The sequence below is a fragment of the Podarcis bocagei genome, assembly GCF_964188305.1.
Source record: "Podarcis bocagei genome assembly, chromosome: 16".
Lineage (NCBI taxonomy): Eukaryota > Metazoa > Chordata > Lepidosauria > Squamata > Lacertidae > Podarcis > Podarcis bocagei.
In genome coordinates this window covers 5006696-5031496 of record NC_138142.1, presented here as the reverse complement: position 1 = coordinate 5031496, position 24801 = coordinate 5006696, and the positions used below count along the sequence as shown (strand labels likewise).

Sequence of the window (24801 nt, the reverse complement as noted above, 5' to 3'; positions counted from 1 at the left end):
GAACTTATTATGGCAAGAACTTTAATGGCGCAGAGCCCACATGGCTCCTTAAAGCCTCTGCTAAATAAGACTGCAGTCTTCCGTATACATGGAAATGGTCTGAAGACGCATGGAGCTAAAGCTAAGCAGGTCTGGGGCTGAGTTCACACTATAACTTTAAAGCTCATTTGAAACACATAACTTCCCTCAAAGAATTCTGGGCACTGTAGTTTAACTCTCACTGAGTCACGATTTGCTACAACCCTAAAGAAATTATTATCATTATCATTATTATTCTGTTTTACATCTTAGAATATTCACAGACAACCTTAAAATATCAATGACTTCCCTTCCTCTCTTTCCATGCTTCATTTTGCACAACATAAATATCTGCATATTTTATATAAACTATTCAGTATTCCATTATTACATCCATCAAAACTTATTTACACTGTTGAATTTATCTTAACGCTGTCCACGTTTTCAAATAAACACAATTTTCCTCCATATATTCAATAAACATGTTCCAATCTTCTTGCTCTCTTATTCTATATGTTAGGTCTGCAAGATGCACATATTCCATCAGTTTAAGTTGCCAATCTTCTTTAGTCAGGACTTCACTCGTTTTCCATTTTGGGGCTAGCAAAGCACGAGGCGCAGTAGTGACATACATAAATAACCTTTCCAGACACCTGGGAATTTCGATCTGAGTTATCCCCAACAAAAAGGTCTCTTTTTTTTGGGGGGGGGGGAGTACTTTTAAACATTTTTTTCAGTTCATTATGAATTATTTCCCAATACTCTTTTACCCTTTTACAGGTCCACCACTTATGACAGAACGTACCCTCAGTCTCATTACATCTCCAACACTTATCTGATTCAGTCTTATACATCTTCGCAAGTCTACTCGGATTTAGAGACCATCTGTAAATCATTTTCAGGTAATTCTCCTTCAAGGAATAACATGCTGTAAATTTCAGATCACTCCTCCAAAGTTTTTTTTTTTATAATAAATATTTATTAAAGTTTTCACAATATTACATAATGAAAAAGAAAAAAGAAAAAATACAAAATAAAAAACAGTTAAAAACAATTCCATCTTTTTGTCACTTATCTTTCATTTGCTTGTTTCCCGGACCTCCTCATACCTCCCTTTTTTGTATTCCAGTTCAATTTATTAGTTCAGTAATTCCTTTCCCTCCTTATTTTATCCTGATCTTTAATCTTAATATATTATAGCATTAAATTTTTGCCTGTTAAAAATCCAATTTTTTCATATTCTTTTATATCATTACAGCTAGAAACCACTTAACTTCAATCCAACATCATTCTAACATTCATTAATTTTGCAATATTTCTGTAAATAATCTTTAAATTTCTTCCAATCTTCTTCCACCGACTCTTCTCCCTGGTCTCGGATTCTGCCAGTCATTTCCGCCAATTCCATGTAATCCATCATTTTCATCTGCCATTCTTCCCGAGTGGGTAGTTCTTGTGTCTTCCAATACTTTGCAATAAGTATTCTTGCTGCTGTTGTAGCATACATAAAGAAAGTTCTGTCCTTCTTTAACACCAATTGCCCGACTATGCCCAGGAGAAAGGCCTCTGGTTTCTTCAAGAAGTTATATTTAAATACCTTTTTTAATTCATTATAAATCATCTCCCAGAAAGTCTTAATCCTTGGGCATGTCCACCTGTATGTACCACCTATATATCATTTTCATAATATTCTCTCTTAAGGCATTACATGCCGTAAACTTCATACCTGTGGTCCATAACTGTTCCCAGTCAGCCATCATTATGTTATATCCAACATCTTGTGCCCATTTAATCATAGCAGATTTCACCGTTTCATCCTGAGTATTCCATTTCAACAGCAAGTTATACATCTTTGACAAAATCTTAGTATTGGGTTCTAACAATTCTGTTTCTAATTTTGATTTTTCCACCTGGAAGCCGATTTTCTTATCCAAATTGTATGCCTCCATTATCTGATAATAATGAAGCCAGTCTCGCACTTTGTTTTTTAGTTTTTCAAAACTCTGCAATTTCAGTCTATCTCCATCCTGTTCCAAAATTTCCCAATATTTCGGCCATTTGACCTCCATATTGAGCTTTTTCTGAGCTTTCGCTTCCATCGATGACAGCCACCTTGGGGTTTTATTTTCCAATAAGTCCTTGTATCTTATCCAAACATTAAACAATGCTTTCCTGACAATATGGTTTTTAAATGCTTTATGTGCTTTAACCTTATCATACCACAGATATGCATGCCATCCAAATACGTTGTTAAAACCTTCTAAATCCAAAATGTCAGTGTTTTCAAGAAGCAGCCATTCTTTCAACCAGCAAAAAGCTGCTGATTCATAGTAAAGTTTAAAGTCTGGCAGGGCAAATCCACCTCTTTCCTTTGCATCTGTTAATATTTTAAATTTTATTCTACGCTTCTTGCCCTGCCAGACAAATCTAGAAATATCTCTCTGCCACCTCTTGAAACAGTCCATTTTGTCCACAATTTGCAATGTTTGAAACAAAAACAACATTCTAGGCAATACATTCATTTTTACCACGGCAATACGACCCAGCAGTGAAAGCTTCAAATTTGACCAAATTTCTAAATCTTTTTTCACTTCAGCCCATCACTCCTCCAAAGTTTTCCCCAAAGATTAAAATCTATATTGTGTCCTATATCTATTGCCCAGTGTGTCACAGAGGCTTTGACAAGCTCGTCTTTTGTTTCCCACTCTAATAACAAATTGTACATTTTAGATAAAAGTTTTTCTTTATTTTGCAGGAGTTGTTTTTCAAATTGTGAGCTTCGGTCCAAAAAACAACTTTTCCTGTTATTTTAAACATTTCATATAATTGATGATATTGTAGCCAGTCTGTAACATGGCTCCTTACACTTTCCATTGATTTCAGTTTGGGTTCCCCCTCTGTAAAGTACAGTGGTACCTCGGGTTACAGACGCTTCAGGTTACAGACGCTTCAGGTTACAGACTCCCTAACCCAGAAATAGTACCTCGGGTTAAGAACTTTGCTTCAGGATGAGAAAAGAAATTGCGCGGCAGCGGGAGGCCCCATTAGCTAAAGCGGTACCTCAGGTTAAGAACAGTTTCACGTTAAGAACGGACCTCCAGAACGAATTAAGTTCTTACCACTGTATAGCAATTCCCTGTAAGTTGCCCACTGTCTATCCATATTAACTCTCTTTATTGTAATAGCCTCAATAGAAGACAGCCATAAAGGTGTTTTCCTTTCCAGCAGACTTTTATATTTCTCCCAAACTCTATACAAATTCTTCCTTAGAAAATGGTTTGTAAAACTTTTGTAAATTTTCGCCTTCCCATACCATAAACATGCATGCCAGCTGAATTTTAAATCATGACCTTCTAAGCCCAGATCATGTCTGCATTATCCAACGTAATCCATTCTTTTAACCAACACAAACCCTAAACAAATTACAGTGCCCAGAATTCTTTGAAGAAAATAATGTGTTTCAACTGTGATATAAAGCTATAGTGCTGGTTTGTCTTAAACAGTTCAGTCCCATTCAATTTTTTTTAAAACATATTAATAGCATACCTCTCCTAACTCTACAGCAGAAGCAAAACAGCCAAAATATACTTTATGCCTGCAATTGATATAGCCAACTCAAGACAGCACTGGAAAGTGTTTTCTGTCTATAATATTCTTTTTAAAAGCAAGGTAGGGAAAAGAGACACTGAAGAGAAGCTTGACATAACCAGAGCTTTGTACGGAAAGGTTAAGCTTCAATTGCCTGACCTGCCTCAAAGACCGGGTGAATGTTTAGCAGCTGGTGTTGTGCATGGCTGGTGGGGATCCAGCCAGCTACAACCAGTGAACCAGGATATCCTTGTCATCCACCTCCCACTCCATCTGAGAGCAAGGTCTCTTCTGCACGTCTGCCAAGGGTCCAGTAATTCCAGAAGAGGAGAGAGAGAGAGAGATTTGTTTCCCAACCACTTTCAAAAGACAGAAATCAAAGAAACAGCCATGGATGCTGATCCAAGGATCTGCCTGGCGTTCCTATATAAGAATGACCCTTTCTATTCACTCTGCCTTTCAGACTTGCTGACAGCACCCCAGCAGGTTAAGAATAAGTTTCTCAAGGAGCAGAAGGACCTAACAATGGTAAGGTGACCAGTTTCATTGCTTTCCCTCACCCTCAACAGATGTTATTGTTGTTGTTTATTGTTATGTACTGAAGTTCTCACCCTGGGCCAGCAGGGGGATACTGTAGATAGTTATGCAAATGAAGGATCGAACGTGACGTTCAGTGATTGGATAGTTTTAGAAAGTTGCTACAGTAACATTGTACTTGAGCTCTATATAAGCAGGCTGACTGAGCCCTTCAGTTCAGTTCTGTTCTGGCCTCTGAATAAACAAGAGCTGTTTGAAGAATCGCTGTGTCATCTGATATGTTCACCCACAACTTAACATTTATTAAATTTGATTGTTTCATTGTTCGTTTCCAGACTATAAAGAAACTGGAACAGCAGAAGCTGAGCAGGCTGCGACAACTGGACGAGGAGAAAAAACAGTTCACTCTGCTCATGAGGAAGAAACTGAGCCCCGGGGTCATCAGGACAGGGTCATCCATGACCATGGAAAGAGGTTCCCAGAGGACATTCTCCAGTGTCCAGTTTTCTTCTCTGGCTTCAAGCAAGAGCAGCTGGAAGAGGCGTGGCAGCAAGCCACACCCCCGATCAGGCCCTGGCTTCTTTTCAGCCATTGGACGATAGGTTCCTGCAACTCACACTCCAAAAGTTTTGCAATGTAAGCTTGACACCCAGGGAGAATTGGATCTTAAAAATGTAACGTTCCAGGCCAGGCATGGAGAACCTTACTGGGACTGCTGGGAATTTCAGTTCAGCAACATCTGTCCTTGCTTAACCTAACTCACATGATTATTGTCAAGATTTAAAAGTGGCATACAATAGCAGCATGATCCCATGTATGTCTACTCAGAAGTATGTCATGTTGCGTTCAGTGGGATTTTTTTCCAGGTAAGGGCAGAGACAAGGATCTGGCCTTCCTCGTCAGATCCAGTTCCGCAGTCCTGCCACATAAAATCGGCCCCAATTCTCTGGAAGAAAGGCAGGATTCAAAAGTGATCTGTGAGTTCTGTGCAAGCCTGAATGTCTGAACTGGCTCTTCTGTGTTTTCCACCCACAGGCACCCAATCTTTATTTCCCAGGCTCTGTGCCGGTAGCGAATATATACAAATGCCTAGACAGCAAGAAGGAATGAACAAGAAGTGGAAGTTAGCTGCCTCTTAGTGGTCACGATGCCGTCCATGAACTTTCACAGAATTATCAACAAAGAGTGTTGTTTTTAAAAAAGTGAAAGGTAACCATAGGCAGTCTCCACTCAGTCCCACTTGAGAGGCGGGCTAGGCTGCAATCCTATTGCAATCCACACTTAAACCTGGTGTAATCTCTACTGAACTCAATGGGACTTATTTTTGTAGACGTACAAGATTGCAGTTTTATGTATAAATTTGTTCACGTGCACATTTAAGGAGATATGTGAACAGAGAAGACTTCTCTAGGACTGATTAATGTAGGCTTGGAAACAGCTACTAACCCGGTTGCAAATGAGTGGTAGCAACTGCCAGCAGGTGGATCAGGCAGAATTCTGTATATTGAAAGTAATTCAGTTCCTCACACTTCTTTTCAGGCAATTAATGTCATAAACTACTAACGCAGACATAGGAATCTTATAAATGTCAGGTGCTGATGTCAGGATCTAGTCCACGGTTGATTTTCTGAGCATGCAACTCCATTGTTGTATCACCTGCAGTGACTTCTGCAGTGGACCCAATTCAAAGCAGTGACTATTACAAGAGGCAAATCGCTTTCCTGCAAAATCGGAAAAGCAGCTAATTTTCCAAGCCAATAGATCATTTGTACGTTACCCACTCATTACACAGTCTGCAGCAGCTGGACTGATTTTGGGAGGCTGCTCTGTGAACAATTAGCCTCCAGTTTTATTTCATTTGCATCGACTTCAAGTTAATTTCTGGATGAAATTCAGAGTGCCTGTTCTTACCTATAAAGCCCAAGCAGTTTGGGACCAGGACACTCGAAGGACTACCTGCTCCCAGACTGTCCTGCATCCAATGTCGAAGGCCCTGCTATGCACCCTCCTGCTTTCAAAACCTCAGCTGGCTGGAACATGAGATGGGTCCTTTTCTACTGAGGCGTCTGACTCGTGGCTCCACCTCCCCCCTGTATTTTTTGCTTCAGACATCTTTCAATGTAGGTTAAATTTGACTGTTTTGTCCTGCTCCTGATTCTGCTGTTCAGGTAATTGAACCGATCTTAATTTGAACTTTTAAAAATTGCAGGTTAAGTCATTTTATGAACTTCTTTGTAAGCTGCTTTGAGGGTTTTTGTAATTAAAGAAAAGTGGAACATGCATTTTTAACTAAATAAAGTAACTACGCAGTTTAGTGGGCCAGAGGACTGTGCACTTGCTCAATTCCTACCCGTTTCTTGTGTAGATATCCTGCATAGGCTCCTTCTAAATGAGCCTGATTTTATGTCTGTCCACCATTGGTGGTTCCTGTAAAGGGTCTTGCCTACAGCAAAGCTCTTCAAATAAATTATAGGCTGTTACAGGAAAAACACCCGAATCCTGTGTTCTTAGAAGCAGTTTATTAAGGAAAAGTTACAAAACATTTGTAAAACAAAACAGCATTGAGATGGCAAAGATTCAGTATAATATACAGGCCTGTCAATAAATTACAGCGTCTCTAGAAAGCACTGGTTCCTGATAGACCACCAAATGTAACATAAATCTTTAAATTTGGGCTCAGGAAACAAAGCACGCACAGACAACTATTTGTGGAAGGATGGAAGAAAGTGTGTTTTGGCTGTGCTGAAACCATGTCCAACATTCAAGGAAATAAAGTTGCATGGCAGAGGATTTCTGCCAGAAGTACAGAAAAGGAGAAAAGGTTATGCCTCAGCACACTATTCAATCTTTCCTTGCGGCTGGTCAAACATGAGACAGGATAAGCCACTTGGTACTGCAGTGTGGAAGACCAAACCTTTCCTGGTTTCTCAAAGCAGAGCAAACTCAGCATGAGCAGCAGCCGCCTTTGTCAGAATTCCTTCATTCTGTTAGGAAACAGGGATAATTCACGGCATGGAAGCATGTGACTCAGTTTCATTACTGAAATTGCCAAGCAGCTGTTGGTCTGCTTTCAATGGTGGCATTTAACTGTGATAGGTTAATCTGCTTGTTCCAGCTTAATTTTTGGCTGAGCTGGCTCTGTTTAAAAGCAGATGTAGTGATCACTATTAAAAAGTGTGGTGAGGGTGGACAAATACCTAAGATGCATTGTTAACCATACTGAAAACCATAGCTCAGAGCAGTCTAGAGTCCAAGGCTTCTGCACTCTTTAAATCGGGCAGTTCTTTCTACTATTTTGAAAGGAGCTCTACAGGACCAGCCCAGGAGCCCCAAAATTTCAGTTCTTAAGGCAAATATTAGATTTCTATTTAAATAATTGGGGCTTTCATTTTAAAGGAAGTGTCACGGCTTAAAATGATTTGATTTGTTCCAAACGGAGCAGTTGGTCCAAGGACGCTATATTAGAGAAGCATCACTCTTGGGTTTATGCATTTCTGGCTTTACAGCTGCACTAGCTGAAGCCGTTGGTCCAAGGCAGTTACAGATTAACCATCCTGACTTGGTAATATAGCACAAGTTTTAAGTGTCAACATGGGCCACTGAACAGACTAGTTGCATCCAACTTATGTGGCTGTTCCAAAACGTTTAGCCCCAGAGATTATCATACAGGTCCCTCTTTTCCAGTGTCCCATAACCGTCATCGGTAGCTTAACAGCTACAATGTGAAATTCACATGGAAATCAACATACACCAACAATGCTGTTAGACAGCCAATTTCAATTTCTTTTTCTTAGACTTCATGACAGCTGGCAGTGAAATCTTGAATGCAGTCCTGGAATGACAAAAAATAATAATCCTGGCTGGGTTGCTAGAAGCTGCACCTGTGGGTGTGTTCACACATAACATTAAGCCATTGTTTGTTTTATCTAAGATGTGTTGAACAATCCAGGGTCAGTCTTGTGATCAGGCAAAGTAACAGTGGCTTGTTTCACCTGATGTTGCTTTTGTTACCTAACTGCTCCCCCCTTGCTCCAGGTGCCTAAGGGAAGCCCACAAGGAGAACCCGGGTGCAACAGCACTCACCTCATCCACAGTTCCCAGGGGCCTGTGTCCAGAGGCACAGGGGAGCCAGAACGTGGCCATTGTGGCCAACAGCCATTGGTAGCCACATCCCCCATAATTTGTCTACTATTTTAAAGTTGACCCAGCTGGTGGCCATCATCACTTATTGTGGGAGCAAATTCCACATGCATTGTGTGAACAGGTACTTGCTATTTGTCCTGAATCTTCAACATGTCTAGTAGGGTCATGCAGCTAAAAAGGGAAAGGGTCAAATTCCTGTCTACAAACTACTGAAAACTATGCCCAGTTCCAGTTCCCATAAACATGATGAACACATGTCTGAAACCCTCTCTCTGCAAGAATGAGGGCCAGAAACTTTTTATATGCAGAGAATGCAGAACAAATGCAGCCCTACCTGGACATTATTTTAAATACATATATATATAAATATATATCAAGGTCACTTACTCACAAGTGGTGCAAATTGGACTGAAGCTGCAGAATACTGTGTGGACAAAAGAACAACAACAGATACATTCAGACAGTCTGTAGACTGGTTAAGGAAGGCTACAGATATCAATCAAAACCTGGTGAAACCAATCGGATAATAAGACTTACTTGACAAACACACAGAGCAGACATAACCGATTTCAATGAGATTTCTGTGGCAGAAGCAGGCAGCTCGGTAGTCAACATGAACGGGGGGTGGGAGAATTAGCTGTGATCTTTGTTCTTGGTCAGGCAGATATACCCACTGTAATAATAATAATAATAATAATAATAATAATAATAATAGCAGCAGCAGCTTTCTAACTTCAGAGAACATGGCTAGATTAAAGTAGGGGTCGGGTGAAGGTAGATTAGGATGCATTAGAAAAGCACAGGGCAATTTGCAATGTCTGACAGGAGTTCCCAACTCCCAATTGTCACAACACAGTAAGTTTTTTTTTCTAAACTACTGTACATTGTTAGAATCCTTGACCATAGTAACCCAGATGTGGCTTTGACCTTGCATATCCAGGTCACTCCAGTGGGTGGCTCATGGGGTTCATTTGGCAACTGGCGCCACCCAATGAGCCACTGTTTCACACCTGGCACTAGTTGGGAGACATTGGGGTTCCAGTATAAAAAAGATGTGGACAGCCAGGTAAATTCCACAAGCCTTAAGTTTGCCCACACCTGGATCTGAGGACTAAGAATGTCAAGGACTTACTTCCTGGATAAAGCCAAAGTGCGCTGAGCCCGTTGCTTTGTTTCCAATGGTGGTTAGTGAGTTGTCTTTGGCAGCTTGAAAGCACGGTTGTCAGAGCTGCTTCAAGATCCTAGCTCACAGAGGATCACGCTAGCCAGCGGTCATTAAGTAAACGTCTTTATTGAATTACAGTTTCCATTCTCACGCTGCTGTCTGCAACTCTACGTCTACTAGCTAGATCGGCGAGGCTCCGTCTGAGTCTCCGCCCCGTGCGCACCAACTTAATATCCTAGCCTTGCTCCACCTTTTCCTCCTGACTGTCCTCCTCTGGGTCCCTCTACCCCCCGGGGCTTCTTCCTTCCGGGATTCTTCTGACGCTGACCCGGACCCTTCTGCCTCCTTGCGCCGGGCTTTAGGACCCGGTTCCCTTTCGGGGCTGCTTACTGCGCCGCCTTCCTCTGCATTTGAACTTGGCGCGCGCGCCCAACCTTCCACTTTCCTCTTAACCGTTTCTTCGCTCCCCGATGGAGGTGTGGCCACTCCTGACTCCTGCCCTCCCTCCTGTGGTGAGCTGCCAGCGCTTCCCCCCTGGCTCCTTTCCTCTTCCCTGCTTCCTGGCGGTGACGCTGGTCCCGATTTCCAGCTGCTCCCCCCTGAGTCTCCTCTGGCTCTATCTTCCTGGGGTGCCTCCCTAGACTCCCCCCTTGCCCTGGCCACTGGTGCTCCTTTCTGTGAATCCTCTGATTCACTGGAAAGACTGGGAGATCTCGGGTCGTCGTCATCACTCATCCTTTCCTCTGTCTCCTCCCCTTCGCTCTCTGTTTCCTCCCTTGCCCGTGCCTCTGCACCTAAACCCCTGACATCCATCCCCCCCTCGAAGCCCCCCAGTCCCCCCTCCCCTCCTTCCGGTGCTGGAACTGGGGGCTGCTGTTGCAAAGGGACGAACGTCGGATATCGGTCGCTTCCCGTGGCAGGCCTCCAGCGGAACTCTTCCAGGTCTTCCTCTCTGCTCTCGTTGACGACAGTCACCTCCTCTTCCATCTCTGTGCCGCCGTGCTCGAAACCAGGGTCGTCCCCGAAAATGTCCATGTCCGTCTCTCCCGCACTACCTCCAGGCGGCGTTGCTCGGCCGGAACAGTCCAGCCACTTCCTGCGGAACTGCTCCTCCGGCCTATCGTCCCACCAATACGAGGGTTCTGAGACAGATCCCGAGGGTGACCCCTCCGGGGAACGGACGTCTCGTGTTGGTTCCTCGTCCGAGTCGAACCCCCTGAACGTGCTGTCCGAAAGCGTGGGCGTGAAAAGCCAGTCGTCGAAAAAGTCTGCTGGCATAGGTCTATGTGGGAAGAGGGCATGAAACTCGTCTTTGAGCAGAGGTTCGTCTAAAGCGTAGCCCGGCACCCAGCTGTTCGCACTGGCCGGGGTGCCCTCCCTGGCGAGAAAGTATTCTACTCCCTCTTCCCCCCATCTGGAGTCCAAAATCTCCGTGACTTCGTTGATGCGCTCCTCCTGTGCCACTCCCGCGTGCCCCGTTCCTTCTCTGAGCGGACTCGGCGCCGTTCCGGGTTCCTGGAACCTGTGCGGTGCCTTGTAGGGAGTGAGCACCGATCTGTGGAACACCGGATGCATTCTGGAACCCTCCGGAAGCGCCAGCCTGAAAGCCACCGGGTTGACCTGCTCTTCGACTTGGTAGGGCCCCAGTTGTTTATGCCCTAGTTTCTTCTTGGCCAACGACCTGGCCGGCACTGCGTGGGCTGCTAACCAGACCCAGTCTCCCACGTGGAGCTCTTCGCCAACCCTTCTGTGTTTGTCCGCTTGTACCTTGTATGCGTGTTTAGCCAGCTCCAGGTGGCGCCGCAGCTGATCGTGGACTTCCTGCAGCTCCGACGCGAACGCATCTGCTGACTGCGGCTCCTCTTCTCCCCTGCATTCCAGTCCCGGAAAGGTTCTAGGGTGCCGCCCGTTGTTGGCGAAGAACGGCGTGACGCCCGTGGATACGTGCTTCGTGTTGTTGTAGGCAAACTCTGCAAGCGGCAGGTAATCCACCCACGTCGCAGGCTGTTGGTTTGCATAACATCTCAGGTACTGCTGCATGATGGCATTGGCTCGCTCCGCTTGCCCGTTGGTCTGCGGGTGTCTCGCCGACGCCAGATTGATCTTGACGTTCAGAAAGCCCATCAGTTTCTGCCAGAAGTTCGAGATGAACTGCCGCCCGCGGTCGGACAGAATAGACCGTGGCAGACCGTGAACCTTGAACACGTGGTCTATGAACAGTTTGGCGGTTTGCTCCGCCGTGGCCACCTTAGCACACGGAATGAAATGCGCCATCTTGGAGAACAGGTCCACCACCACCAACACTGCCGTCTTGCCCCTTGAGCTGGGCAGATCCGTGACAAAGTCCAGAGCCACCCTTTCCCAAGGTTCGACCGGAGTTTGCAGCGGCTCCAACAGTCCAGCCGGCGGTTTGTGCACCGGCTTTGCCCTCTGGCAGGTGTCACACCTCGCTACGTAGTCTGCGACCTCCCCTCTCATTCCAGGCCACCAGAAATCCCTGGCTACTAATTCCACCGTCTTCTCCTTGCCAAAGTGCCCGGCCGTGGGTGCGTCGTGCAGCTGCTGTAGCACCTTGGCTCGAAGTTCGTCACCCGGCACGTAGATGGCCCCTTTACGGATGAGCAAGCCATCTCGTAGCTGGAAACCGTCGGCCGCTGCCTTGCCCCCTCGCACCTCTGCCATCTTCGTTTGTGCGAAGGAGTCCCCCTGCAACGCTCGCCGCACCGCCTCTAGGTCCACGGTCGTCGCGGCGCACGCCCACACTGTCGGTGCAAAGATGTGCATGGCGGCCGCTGGTGTCGCGTCCTCCAGATACTGTGGCTTGCGGGAGAGAGCGTCTGCCATGATGTTGGTGTCCCCCGGGACATACTCTATTCGGAAGTCGAAGTCCGCAAAGAACTCAGCCCAACGTATCTGCCTCTGGTTCAGGAACTGTGCTGTGCGCCAGTGTTCCAGATTCTTGTGGTCCGTGCAAACCTGCACCGTGTGCTTGGCGCCGATCAGAAAGTGCCTCCACGCCTTGAACGCTGCATGAATGGCCAGCAACTCCCTGTCCCATATGGTGTAGTTCTGCTCGGACTTGCTGAGCTTCCTGGAGTAAAACGCTCCCGGCCGCCACACGCCCCGCGGGTCCTTCTGCAGCAGGACCGCCCCCACTGCTCTGTCCGAAGCGTCTGTCTCCACCCTCATCGGCATGCTGGGGTTGACATGAAGCAGCTGCTCTTCCGACGCGAAGAGACGCTTGAGGGCCTGAAAGGACTGCTCCGCCTGCTCTGTCCAGATGAACTTCTTCTTCTTGGAGCTAAGGGTGTCAGTGATGGCCGCCGTCTGCATCGCGAAGCCCTTGATAAACTTGCGATAGAAGTTCGCAAAGCCGACAAACCGTTGGACCTCCTTCCGGTTGCGTGGGCTCTTCCAATCCAACACTGCTCGAACCTTGGCGCTGTCCATGGCGAGCCCCTTGTCAGACAGCTTGTAGCCCAGAAAATCCACCTCCGGCACGTCAAATTGGCACTTCTCCAGCTTGGCGTAGAGCCTGTGTTGCTTTAGCCTGCCCAGCACTTCCTTGACGTGCTTGTCATGTTCTTGCTGCGACTCCGAAAAGATCAGGATGTCATCCAAGAAACAGACGCACGTCTTGTAGAGCAGTCCCGCCAACACGTGATGCATAAATGCTTGAAAAACGTGAGCGCCATTTTGCAGTCCAAAAGGCATAACTCTGTATTCGTAGGTACCCAGTGGCGTGAACATGGCTGTCTTCCACTCATCACCTTCCCGCATGCGAATGAGGTTGTACGCCCCCCGCAGGTCCAACTTGGTGAACACCTTTCCCTTCCGTACCTTCGCCAGGAGGTCGTCGATGCGGGGCATGGGGAAGTCCGACGGCTTGGTCACACTGTTCAAAATCCTGTAATCCACTACGAGTCTTTTTTGGGGCGTGTCTCGCTTCTTAACAAAGAATACAGGACTGCCCCCCACTGCCTTAGACTCCCGGATGAAACCGCGCTCCAAATTATGATCGATGAAGTCTTTGAGTTCCTGCAGTTCGTCCTCAGACATGGAATACAGCTTCCCTTTAGGCAGCGCCGCCCCCGGCAGCAGGTCAATTTTGCAGTCATATGGTCTGTGAGGGGGTAGCCTGTCCGCCTCCTTCTCGCAGAAAACTTCCAGAAATTCTGCGTACTTGTGGGGAATCGCTTGTAGCGTGCCTAGCAGCAGCTGTGACTCCTCTTCCTCTCCGTCCTGCCTGGGTACGATGCAGTGTTCAGCACAAAAGGAAGAGCCGAAGACCAGCTGCCTCTGGAACCAAGTCATCGTTGGGCTGTGCTTGTCCAGCCAACTCATACCCAATACAATGGGCGTGTCAGACAGTTGAGTGACGTTGAAGCTGATGACTTCCCTGTGATTCCCAAGTCGCATCACCATTGGTGGCGTCTGCTTCACCACTTGCCCCCCTAGCAGCTCCCTGCCATCCACCGTGACAACCTGCAGGGGCAGTGTGGCCGGCAGCAACTGCACAGCGTGCCTGTCGACAAATTCCTGCCCTATAAAGTCCGCGTTGCTGCCGGAGTCGATGGTGATTGGCACGTCCATGGTGATTCCATTGGGCAGCTGGAGAGATGCTGTGAGCCTCACTACTGGTTTGGGCGGGAGGGGGTTCACTGGCTGTAAAATTTCTGGGGACTGCGTCACTAACACGTCTGGCTGGGCCCCAGTGCCTCTTCCTCCAGCCAGACATCGTCGTTTCCCTGCTGTGGTCCTCCCTGCTGCGTTGCTGCAGTCACCATTGCTGAGGCTGCAGTAAGCTTGTGGGGCCTCTGGGGACACTCTTTCGCCATATGCCCTGGCTGCTCACAGACGTAACACTTCCTGGTCCCTCTAGGAGGCTTCGCCTTCACTGCTGCCGGTGCTAGGGCTCTGGTTGCTGACTGAGCCCTTGCACCTCCAACCTCCATAGGTTCGGCTCCTCCTCCTGGCGGAGGCGTGGATTGCGCCCGCGCTGCTTCTCTGGGAAAGAAGGAGGGGCCCCCGGCTGGTTCGCGCCCTCCACGTCCTTCGTCCTTGCTCCACGGACGTCCTTCCAGCCTCACCCCCACGGCCAGTGCCCTCTGAACGACCTCCTGGGTGGTTCGGGGTCTCTCCCCTCTCGCTATCTCATCTTTAATCGAGTTGTGCAGTCCCTCCCAAAAGAGGTCTCTTACAGGAGCCGAATCTCTGTCCCATTCCAGGGCGCTGACCAAGGCGAAAAAGCGGGCATGATACTGTCTGACGCTGGCCCTCCCTTGTCTCAGCCCATGCACCTCCTTCCGTGCAAGATCAATGTCAATACTTGATAAGAAACACCCATCCATCGCTTTAATAAAGGCATCCGCATTCTGGAGCGCCGGATCGTTATCTCTCCATAAATTGCGCAACCATGCTTTCGCCTCCCCATGCAGATGGGACATGATGAACCCCACTCTCTCCTGTTCATCTCTAAAGTCTTTATGCAACAGTTGCAGTGCGCACAGTACGTCGGCTCTAAAGTTGGGATACTGTTGCAGGTTCCCATCGAAGTGAGAGAGCAGCCCGCCTGTCCGTCTCGCCAACCCAATTCCCTCCTGCCGGGGTGGTTGCTTTGCCAGTACGTCTAACCTGACCTGGAGATCCCTGCAGGCGGCAGCTGCCTCGTCCTCTCTCTTCCTGGATGCGAGAACCTCGGCGTTCAGTTGTGCCACTGCTTTTCTGAGGTCCTCTATCTGCTGCTCAGCCGTCATGTCTCCTGCCGTTCGTGAGCTCGCTAGTGGGCGCCTGTTTCTCTCCCCTCCTCGAGGCTGCAGATGCCCACAATGTAGAGACGGAGCCTACTGTCAGAGCTGCTTCAAGATCCTAGCTCACAGAGGATCACGCTAGCCAGCGGTCATTAAGTAAACGTCTTTATTGAATTACAGTTTCCATTCTCACGCTGCTGTCTGCAACTCTACGTCTACTAGCTAGATCGGCGAGGCTCCGTCTGAGTCTCCGCCCCGTGCGCACCAACTTAATATCCTAGCCTTGCTCCACCTTTTCCTCCTGACTGTCCTCCTCTGGGTCCCTCTACCCCCCGGGGCTTCTTCCTTCCGGGATTCTTCTGACGCTGACCCGGACCCTTCTGCCTCCTTGCGCCGGGCTTTAGGACCCGGTTCCCTTTCGGGGCTGCTTACTGCGCCGCCTTCCTCTGCATTTGAACTTGGCGCGCGCGCCCAACCTTCCACTTTCCTCTTAACCGTTTCTTCGCTCCCCGATGGAGGTGTGGCCACTCCTGACTCCTGCCCTCCCTCCTGTGGTGAGCTGCCAGCGCTTCCCCCCTGGCTCCTTTCCTCTTCCCTGCTTCCTGGCGGTGACGCTGGTCCCGATTTCCAGCTGCTCCCCCCTGAGTCTCCTCTGGCTCTATCTTCCTGGGGTGCCTCCCTAGACTCCCCCCTTGCCCTGGCCACTGGTGCTCCTTTCTGTGAATCCTCTGATTCACTGGAAAGACTGGGAGATCTCGGGTCGTCGTCATCACTCATCCTTTCCTCTGTCTCCTCCCCTTCGCTCTCTGTTTCCTCCCTTGCCCGTGCCTCTGCACCTAAACCCCTGACAACGGTGCATTGTCTTATGTTCACAAGCACATTGTCTCTGAACCTGGAGGCTCCATTTAACCCATGGGTAGGCAAACTAAGGCCCGGGGGGCTGGATCCGGCCCAATCGCCTTCTCAATCCAGCCCACAGACGATCCGGGAATCTGTGTTTTTATATGAGTAGAATGTATCCTTTTATTTAAAATGCATCTCTGCATTTTATGGGTTATTTGTGGAGCCTGCCTGGTGTTTTTACATGAGTAGAATGTGTGCTTTTATTTAAAATGCATCTCTGGGTTATTTGTGGGGCATAGGAATTCGTTCATTGTTTTTCCAATATATAGTCCGGCCCCCCACAAGGTCTGAGGGACAGTGAACCAGCCCCCTGCTGAAAAAGTTTGCTGACCACTGATTTTATCTCATGACTGGGAGCCTCTTATACAGCTATCCTCTATGGAGCAAAGTCTACCTATCCAAAATGTCAGCACAAAATTTATTCATTTACCCTCCCTGGAAAGCTTTAAAAAACTGTAAATCACTGAACTGAGAATCAATCCAAGGCCACAAAAGGTTTGGGCCTCCCATATGTCAAGAAGAAAAGGGGCACTCTACAGATCATCACACAAAATGCAGGCATGACTCTTGGCCCAACAATTTATACAAGCTTCTTCATGGAGCACTTTTGAACCAGAATAAATATAGAGGTGATTAGAAAAGTGGAACTCACCAGCAAATACTGCAGCAGAGATGGCATATGGGGAACTTTCAAGTAAATGCCACCAGTAATATCGCAAGCCTGGAAAACATGGCGTTATTACTTTAAAAACAATGTAACACCAGGAGGTAGTAAGTAGCTTAGTGGTAGAACATATGCTTTGCATGCAGAAGGCCCCATGTTCAATCCTGGATTATTCAGGTAAGATTAGGAAAGATCCCGTCTGAAAGAGTTACTACCAGTAAAGCGAGGTGGACTCAGCATAGGGAATGCCCTGACTCAGCATAAGGAATCTTCATATGTGCCTGGGGCCTGTACATATCTGTTAATTCCCTTAAAAATAATAAAAAGCTCCTAGACCTCATGACTGTCACGACCTCTTCCTATTTGCTAGATATCTGGATATTCTAAAATTTACTTCAGGGGATGGAAGCCCCTCTCCTGCAAAAGAATTCCAAGATAACAATACCTTCCATACTCAAACAATGTGCAAATAATGCAAATGGTGTACAATGATAATAGTCAGATGTGCTGCAATAACTTCCCAGATTGTGCTGTGATTTCTACTGGGGTGCTGATCAATCTATTTGCAGGACAGACAGACAGAATTGTAGAGTTAGAAGGGACCCTGTGGGGTCACCTAGTCCAACCCCCTGCAGTGCAGGAATCACAACTAATGCATTCTGGTAAATAAAGTATAACAACCAGCAGCTGTGCCTCCTTTGTCTGGATGACGTCTCACTCTTCTTTCCCCTCCCTGCCCCACCTACTCCAAATTTATGCAGCCAATGACAATTACTCAGTAACATCTTACCTGCTGCAAGAGCCCTGAATCAGAATCCAGAACGCAGGCATCAATCAAAATATTCTGAAAAACCAGGGGAAATGAGAGTTAGGTTTTATTGAAAATGTGAGTAAAGGAAAGAGGAGTTTTGTCTTTTTATTTAAACCATTTATATACCACGTAACTAGAAACATCCCTAGGTGGTTTACAAGGATGCAATATAAAAAGTATAAATCAGTTCTAAAGTCAGGCTCCAATTAAAACGCTAGCTGGAATTTTTAAAAAGGCAACAGTGGGCACTGGAAGTTCAACAGGGTGGAGGTCTGACACTGACCTTAACTGGAAGAGTTCCACAAAATTGCGGCCACAACTGTGAATGCAGGACTCTGGTGGATGCCACTAATAGTGACCCCCCCTCCCTCCTGCAAAGACCTGAGTGATTGGGCAGGAAGATAAGGGATCAGGCAGCCCCAAATTATTAAGGGACTTGCACATTAATACAAGCAGGAAAGGAGAAGAAGTAACAATAATAGTAATAGTAATAGTAGTAATAATAATTTATTTATACCCCGCCCACCTGGCTGGGTTTCCCCAGCCACTCTGGGCAGCTCCCAACAGAATATTAAAGGGAAGGGTAGGCAAGCTTGAGGGTTGCTGCAGCTCATTCTTGCAAGAATCCACTAAGGTTTAGCATCAGAACTGAGCTGGGTCCACGAGTTCATGGTGAAGGCAAGTGAGGATGTGGACTTTAATCTATGATGTGGTGGTCCGACTCTGTAGAAGGCAGCTTCCAATGTTCCAAAAGCCAGAGCCACAATAAACCTATTGCTCCAACAGCAGAAAACCTGTGGCCATCCACAGATGTTGCTGGACGACAACTCTGGCCGTTCCTGACTTGGCCATCTTGGTTGGGGCTGATGGGAGTTAGACCCCAACAGAATGCAAAGGGCTGCAGGGTCTCCACTCATGTTATGTTTTTAAAGGTGTGGGTGTTTGCATTTTTAACTGTCAGCTTTCCCCCCATGTCTTGAACACAACACAGAGCAGTTAGTTTTAAAAATCAGGGCTGGGACGATATCCAGAGGCATAGTTAGGCTCCGTTGCACCACTGGCAAGAGCAGCGCTGGCACTCTCCCGTCCCTGGCGACCTCTGCTGAGGCAGCCAGGGGAGAAGTAGCCCAGGGAGCAGGTGGACTGATGATGAGCCGCTCCAAGCCAGAGTGGAGAGGCACAATTTTTGCACCCCCGTGGGCCTGCATCCTTGGTGGGGGCCAACCTGGCGAACCCGAGCATGCCCCTGATTTAAACATGTTAAGAAATACTACTGGTGTCAGAATCAACTATTGGCATCACCTGTTTCTGGGCTGCAAAGATCACATTCATGAAGTTCATGTACTGCAACGCACTGTCCTCAGCAGCTTTTATGACCTGGGTGAAGAAATTGGCATTTCTTAGTCTACTCTACTGACCAAGTGGAGTCTGCTGGGATTCAGTATTTGTAAGGAAATCTGAAAAGTCTTACCAAAATCCTAGACTTGATTTCCTGGCTGCCTGCATATTGAAGGAGGGGAGGAGGAAAGAGGGGAAATATATATATAAAAAATTGTATCTAACTCCAAAGCTTTGCTGTCAATCTGTTCACAAAATCTCTATGCAGCCTCCATTGTTTGTTTTCTTTAAGCAAAGTTAAATGTTAAGTCACCTGACTATAATCATAGCTCAGTAGCAGAGCACATGATTGGCAGGTTCAACACTTGACATCTCCAGTTTTAAAAAAAAAGGATCCAGGAATCCGCCTTGGCAGCTCAGTTGGTAGAGAATGAGACTCTTAATCCCAGGGTTATGGGTTCACGCCCCATGCTGGGCAAAAGATTCCTGCACTGCAAGGGGTTGGGATAGATGACCCCTGTGGTCCCTTCCAACTCTACAATTCTATGATTCTATGAAGTGATGGGAAGATCCTTCTCTGACGGAGACCCTGATGTCTGGAGGGGACCACAAGGGCACGTACTGGAGCAAACTGGGCTAGATAGACAAACAGTCTGGCATGCTGTAAGACTGCTTCCTATATACCCCAAACGTTGTTAAGGACTGGCTGGAAAACAGGATATGAAACCTTAGTTTAAAGATATTTCAGAAACTCTTGTTAATATCAACCACGGTTAACTGCAAGCCATAGTTTAAAACAGGGCTTTCCCTGTATTTGCCTTCCAAGTCCAGAGCTTAGTTTGGCAAGCTATACCATAGTTTTGCTGTATGTTTCAGACCTTAACCAGGGCTCAGGTATGAATGCATTAGGCCAAATTATATCTAATATCTGCACAGAAAACAACACACACATGCAAAGGTCAATTAATAAATCTTAAGAGTAGTAAGCTCATTTAATTCAGAGTAATAAAGATTTAAAAAAAGTCAACCCACATTTCTCTCTCTTAATTTGTTCCCATTTTTATTTTTAAAACCCCAGTAACTGTTACTGAGTTAAGCATAATACTGTACCTTTTCCCTCTTTAGTCATCCTGTGAATATCTAAGACATGTAATATTCAGGAATTATTTGTTAAATATAAGAGCATCTTCATATAACAGATGTAATAAAAGCAGAATTTCTGGGCTATGGGTACAAATACATCTGGCCTGATATATAAGGCACCTTTTTATGCTCCCGTGGGTGAATAGGTATGCACTGCCAGCTCTTTTGCACGAATCAGCTCTCTTCTTGCCTGTTCCATTAAACATTTAGAATAACTCCTTCATCCTCCTTCCTGAACTGCAACCATGCCTAAGTATGGATAGCTTCATTTATCCCCAGTTCTCTCTTGCTATGCTTGTCTGTCTCTCCCTTCCCCCGTCCAAATGTTTACTGGATGCCCCACTGTCAAGATGTATGTATACACTGGACGCTCCTTGGGGGCAGAGACCTACTGCTCTCCCCCCACCCACCCTTTTTTTTTTTTTGCTTATAAAACCCTGTATAAAGTATGGCGCAGAATGACAGCACAATACATACATAAAACAAATCCAGGAGTGGTTGCATAAATTATTTCCATGCTTTGGTTTTGAAAGAACAGGAAAAACTTTAAAAGTCTGGTTTCAGAAGGATACAGCAAATTGCTTTAGCAAGAGATCCTGCCAGTAATGATTCAGTCTGCTGCCCTCTTATTTCAGCTGCCACAAAAGAGAAATCACACACACAAACACAACACACAGACAAAATGAGTACATGGTTTGTTCTTTCTTGGCTTTATTGTGTTAATTGCACATTATGCTTTAACTACAGGTAGTTCTTTATGATGATGAAAACCTGTTAACCATTTGCTGTGGATTTCCTTCCCCCATGGAAATTAGACTTGAAAGAAGGATTCTACTGTAGCTTATAGAACAGGTTGTGTTGTGTGCCTGGTTCTGGTATGTGTGCAGTGCCCACAAGGCTCTCTAGTTTGCAAATGTGCCCACAAGCCTGAAAAGGTTGGTGCCTTCTGTTCTAGGGAATAATTCAAAGGCGCGTGAGACCACTCCCTTGCTGAAGCTAAGCATGTCTGGGTCTGGTGGTCAGTGCCTGGATGGGAGACTGCCTAGGAAAGGAGATCTAAAATGTTAGAAGCTAAAGAAAGAAATGTATAGTGCAGGGGTTCTCAAAGGGTGTGGCAGGACAGAATGGCAAGTGTGGCAGAAAGATTCAAGGACAATCAAATAAACATTTAAACATTTCAGTGCAGTATAGTATAGTATCAAAATGATTTTTTATTTGCAGAATAAGGATAGGTATCTTTTTAAAATGAGAGCAAGAGCATCAAGTGATACTGAGGACAATCCTGGTTGTGATCCAGAATCGCAGTTCGAACAGAGTGCTGGACAAGACTCATTTATACTTATACCTTGGGAGTGATTTCTGTTCTTATAAAGCTGTATTGTTTTATACTTCCTGGATACACCATTTTCATACGCCATTTTGTTCTATGTCATAAATCAGGCACTGCTACGAGTTGTTTCTTTTTGTTTTCTTATTAATTAAAAAAAAAAAATCCAGAAAGTGTAGCCCAAAGAAAAAAGTTTGAGAACCACTAGTATAGCCATTTAAATCACACATGATATTTGCAGTGTAGGCATCTCTCAAGACTAAGTAAGAGCAGGTGGCAATTGTCTGTGTCAACTTGGGTGGAGGGAACAGCCACGAAGGAAAAAGAGAAAGTGGATGATGCGGCATCCAAGGGGTCTGCATCCAAGCCTGTAGGCCTCCAGATGTTACGTCCTGACCATTGACCACACTGACTGGGGCTGATTGGAGCTGAACAACATCTGGAGGCCCCAAGTTCCCCATCCCTTACGTAAAGCAAAACTGCCTTTCATAGTAGTGCATTCTAAGGGAAGTCAACCCCCTACCTGGTCATAGGGTTAAATGGTTTAGGAAAAAAGTAAGTAGGAAACAGAGGCTGTGGAACAAAGCAAAGCAAACCAGCTTCTCATCTTACTGTTAGTCATAAGGTCCTTGATCTCTTCTGCAATAGTTTCATTTATTGTTGTTAACAACTCATATTTTCCATCCTTGCTGCCAGATATATTAGATTCACCAAAGAGATCAGCTGGTGCCCAATGTTTTCCAGGGTAGAGAAAACGACTAAGAGAAATTGAAGTTGTATTAACATAATTACCATAACTAACTTAGTTGCCACAATATGAAGCATCAGACAACATTCAGCATTAAAGACAAGATGAAAAGTAAAAAGAAAACGTGCATGATTTTGTTCCTACTGATTTCTATCATACACTTCAGCATATAAAATGCTTTAGAGTTCAGTTCTCATTTATTTTCACAGCAACATTGTGAGGTCGGTAAGGCCCCCTTTGCCCTTTACATGCTCACCTGGCTACAAGCCTCTAGGTGAGCAATCACTGCCTTGCTGGATCATTCACAGGCTCACCTGGCGCAAGTCCAAATACATGAATCATCTTTCTGGGTCAGACAAAAAATTCATCATTGTCAGCACTGTTTCCAAAGAACAGCCAGTTTGATATCTTCTGTGAGGCTCCAAAGAAGAGTAAGTCTGAGATCCAGCCATCCCACCACTGTGTAACTTCAGAATCTGATATGCTGCTATTTGAATTTCACCCACCAAAGCCTCTTCCTAGTCTAGTCTATCCACAGCTCTCTTTCCAAATGCCTGACCATTAAAAAGCTACAACCATCCAAAAAGCTACAATACCTTTCCTGTATATGACTGGCTATCACAGCCAGTTTGTTGTTGCGGTTCATAAATAAGTGCGAGTTTCCCAACACCATGGCTGCATCGAGGCATTTTGATAATGTAAGCTGTGGGTAAAAGCAGGGGAGAATTATTAAACACCACAAAGATTTAAAATGGGAAATTAAATTTGTGAACATCTCATCACACTGTACTTATGTTGGGCCTTGACAACTGCCCAACAATGCTGACCCCTGGTGCTGGCTCTGCACTGAACACAGCACCTTAGCACACTGAATTAGCACATTATCAGTCCAGTTCTAACTACAACGGACATAGGACCACGCACTTAATTGGAAGTTCTTCAGACTCACAGGAACATTTATTTAGTATCAACGCTGAAGACTTCAATCTAGATTATAATGCATCCAAATTGGTGTTGTTGTTATTGTTTTTAAAAAAGGACAGAAAATCAATGATCCTGGCATAGGTTTCACATATAACGGGAAAGTCTTACCTCTGAGCCTCCTAATGCCTGCTTTCCCCACCAAATAGGGTTAGTGTCAACAACAATGACTAAGAGGTTCAGCTCATCATCTGGAAAAAAATAATGAAGTATCAGCCCCCCAAACTGTGAAAACATTAGCTGACAGTTTCCCAGCTCTGTAGGAGGATTGAAATTTACAGTCTTATGTCCAATTTGTTTGTTGCTGTCTCTTAATGATCTACAGAAGGTGCAAGGAACCATTGGCCCTTCACATGATGTGGGCCTGCAACTCTCATTATCATTATTGGCCCTGTTGGCTGGGCTTGGTCAAAACTGGAGTTCAACAACATCTGGAGGAACACAGCTTCCCCACCCCCAATCTACAGGCAGAAGAAAGGAGATTCCAACTAAACATCAGGAAGAACTTTCTGACGGTAAGAGATGTACAACAGTGGAACAGACTCCCTCAGAAGGTGGTGGCCTCTCATTCCTTGGAGGTTTTTAAGCAGAGAACGGATGGATGCTTTAGCTGAGATTCCTGCAATGCAGGGTCTTGGATTAATGACCTTCAGGGTCCCTTCCAAATCTACAATTCTATGATTCTATGAGTCTACATCCATCCACAGAGGTGCTATAACAGAAGGCCTGCTCAGTGTGGAAAGCTTCCAGTGTCTTTTTAAATAGATACAGCAGCAGCCCTTGGGAGTTACATTTCTTTCTTTCTTTCTGAATACTGTAGTGTTGATGGGAACCAAGTGTATGTAACCTTGAGCTCTATGATGAAAGACAGGTGGGATATAATTGTAAGAAAATAAAAGAAAATCTTTGTAATAGCTCTTTGAGTTAAATACTATTATTTTCATTTTACAGATAGGAAATGTAAGCAAATGTGTAGGCAGTTGGCACCTGTCTGTCTCTGGAGGGGTGCCAAGCAAACAAAATTTTACTAGCCCTAAAAGCCAAAGAAAGTTGCCAGAAAAGGAAGAGGTGTGGGGGAGGGGAGAGTGAAAGTGGAGGAGAGAATGCTGTAAACAATTATTTTGCTCCAGTTAGCACAAATGCTGTTAACATGCAAATGAAAGCTGATCTCTCTGTGTGTAGAGATACGTTTGTGCATTTCAGTGAGTGTTTAGTAGCCTAAGTTTACACCTGAATCCCAAGGAGGGGTGAAAATTGTGCTAAGCAGTGAGTGCTTATATCCCATTTTAAATGCAGTTTTCTTTTTTAAAAAAAAAGAGGGGGAGGAGCTCTGCACATATTTAAGGACCAGGAAAAACACTCAGCACATGCTCAGCTGCAGCCACACCACAGAACCAGGACTTAGAACACACACAGAGAGGAGGAACCTGACTCCCTCCCTCCCCCCGGCCTAACGCAACAGGAGCCCGCGGAAGGAGCCAGAATCGCCCCGCCGATCCTTCCGCGCCCCGTTTTTGCCTGAAATCCCGGGGCAGCAGCGGGGAGGCGACGCCAGGCGCCGCGGACTCACCTCCGCTCATATCGCCCCGCAGCAGGGACAGGCAGGCGGACTTCCGTCGCTCGAGAATGAGGTCGCGCGAGCCTCTGGCGCGTCATCTCGACGTCACTTTTCCCCCTTTCCCTCC

General features: G+C 46.0%; 1 protein-coding gene and 1 long non-coding RNA gene across 2 annotated transcripts; one reads left to right on the top strand and one right to left on the bottom strand.

Annotated features, from left to right (window-relative positions):
* The first annotated feature begins 473 nt into the window (after positions 1 to 473).
* On the top strand, positions 474 to 6605 carry LOC308576059. Its single transcript, XR_014003036.1, has 3 exons — positions 474 to 920; positions 4070 to 4134; positions 4479 to 6605. It is a non-coding gene; the product is annotated as an uncharacterized lncRNA (long non-coding RNA).
* A 42-nt stretch (positions 6606 to 6647) lies between these two features.
* On the bottom strand, positions 6648 to 24792 carry GTF2H3 (general transcription factor IIH subunit 3). Its single transcript, XM_081175122.1, has 13 exons — positions 24687 to 24792; positions 23228 to 23307; positions 22732 to 22838; positions 22000 to 22145; positions 20633 to 20695; positions 20028 to 20057; positions 19051 to 19079; positions 18882 to 18956; positions 17559 to 17612; positions 16757 to 16825; positions 8824 to 8959; positions 8674 to 8710; positions 6648 to 7975 (listed from the first exon to the last, which is right to left on the bottom strand). The coding sequence occupies exons 1-13, from the start codon at positions 24694 to 24696 to the stop codon at positions 7906 to 7908; spliced, it is 906 nt and encodes a 301-aa protein (XP_081031248.1). The 5' UTR covers positions 24697 to 24792; the 3' UTR covers positions 6648 to 7905.
* Positions 24793 to 24801: the final 9 nt, after the last annotated feature.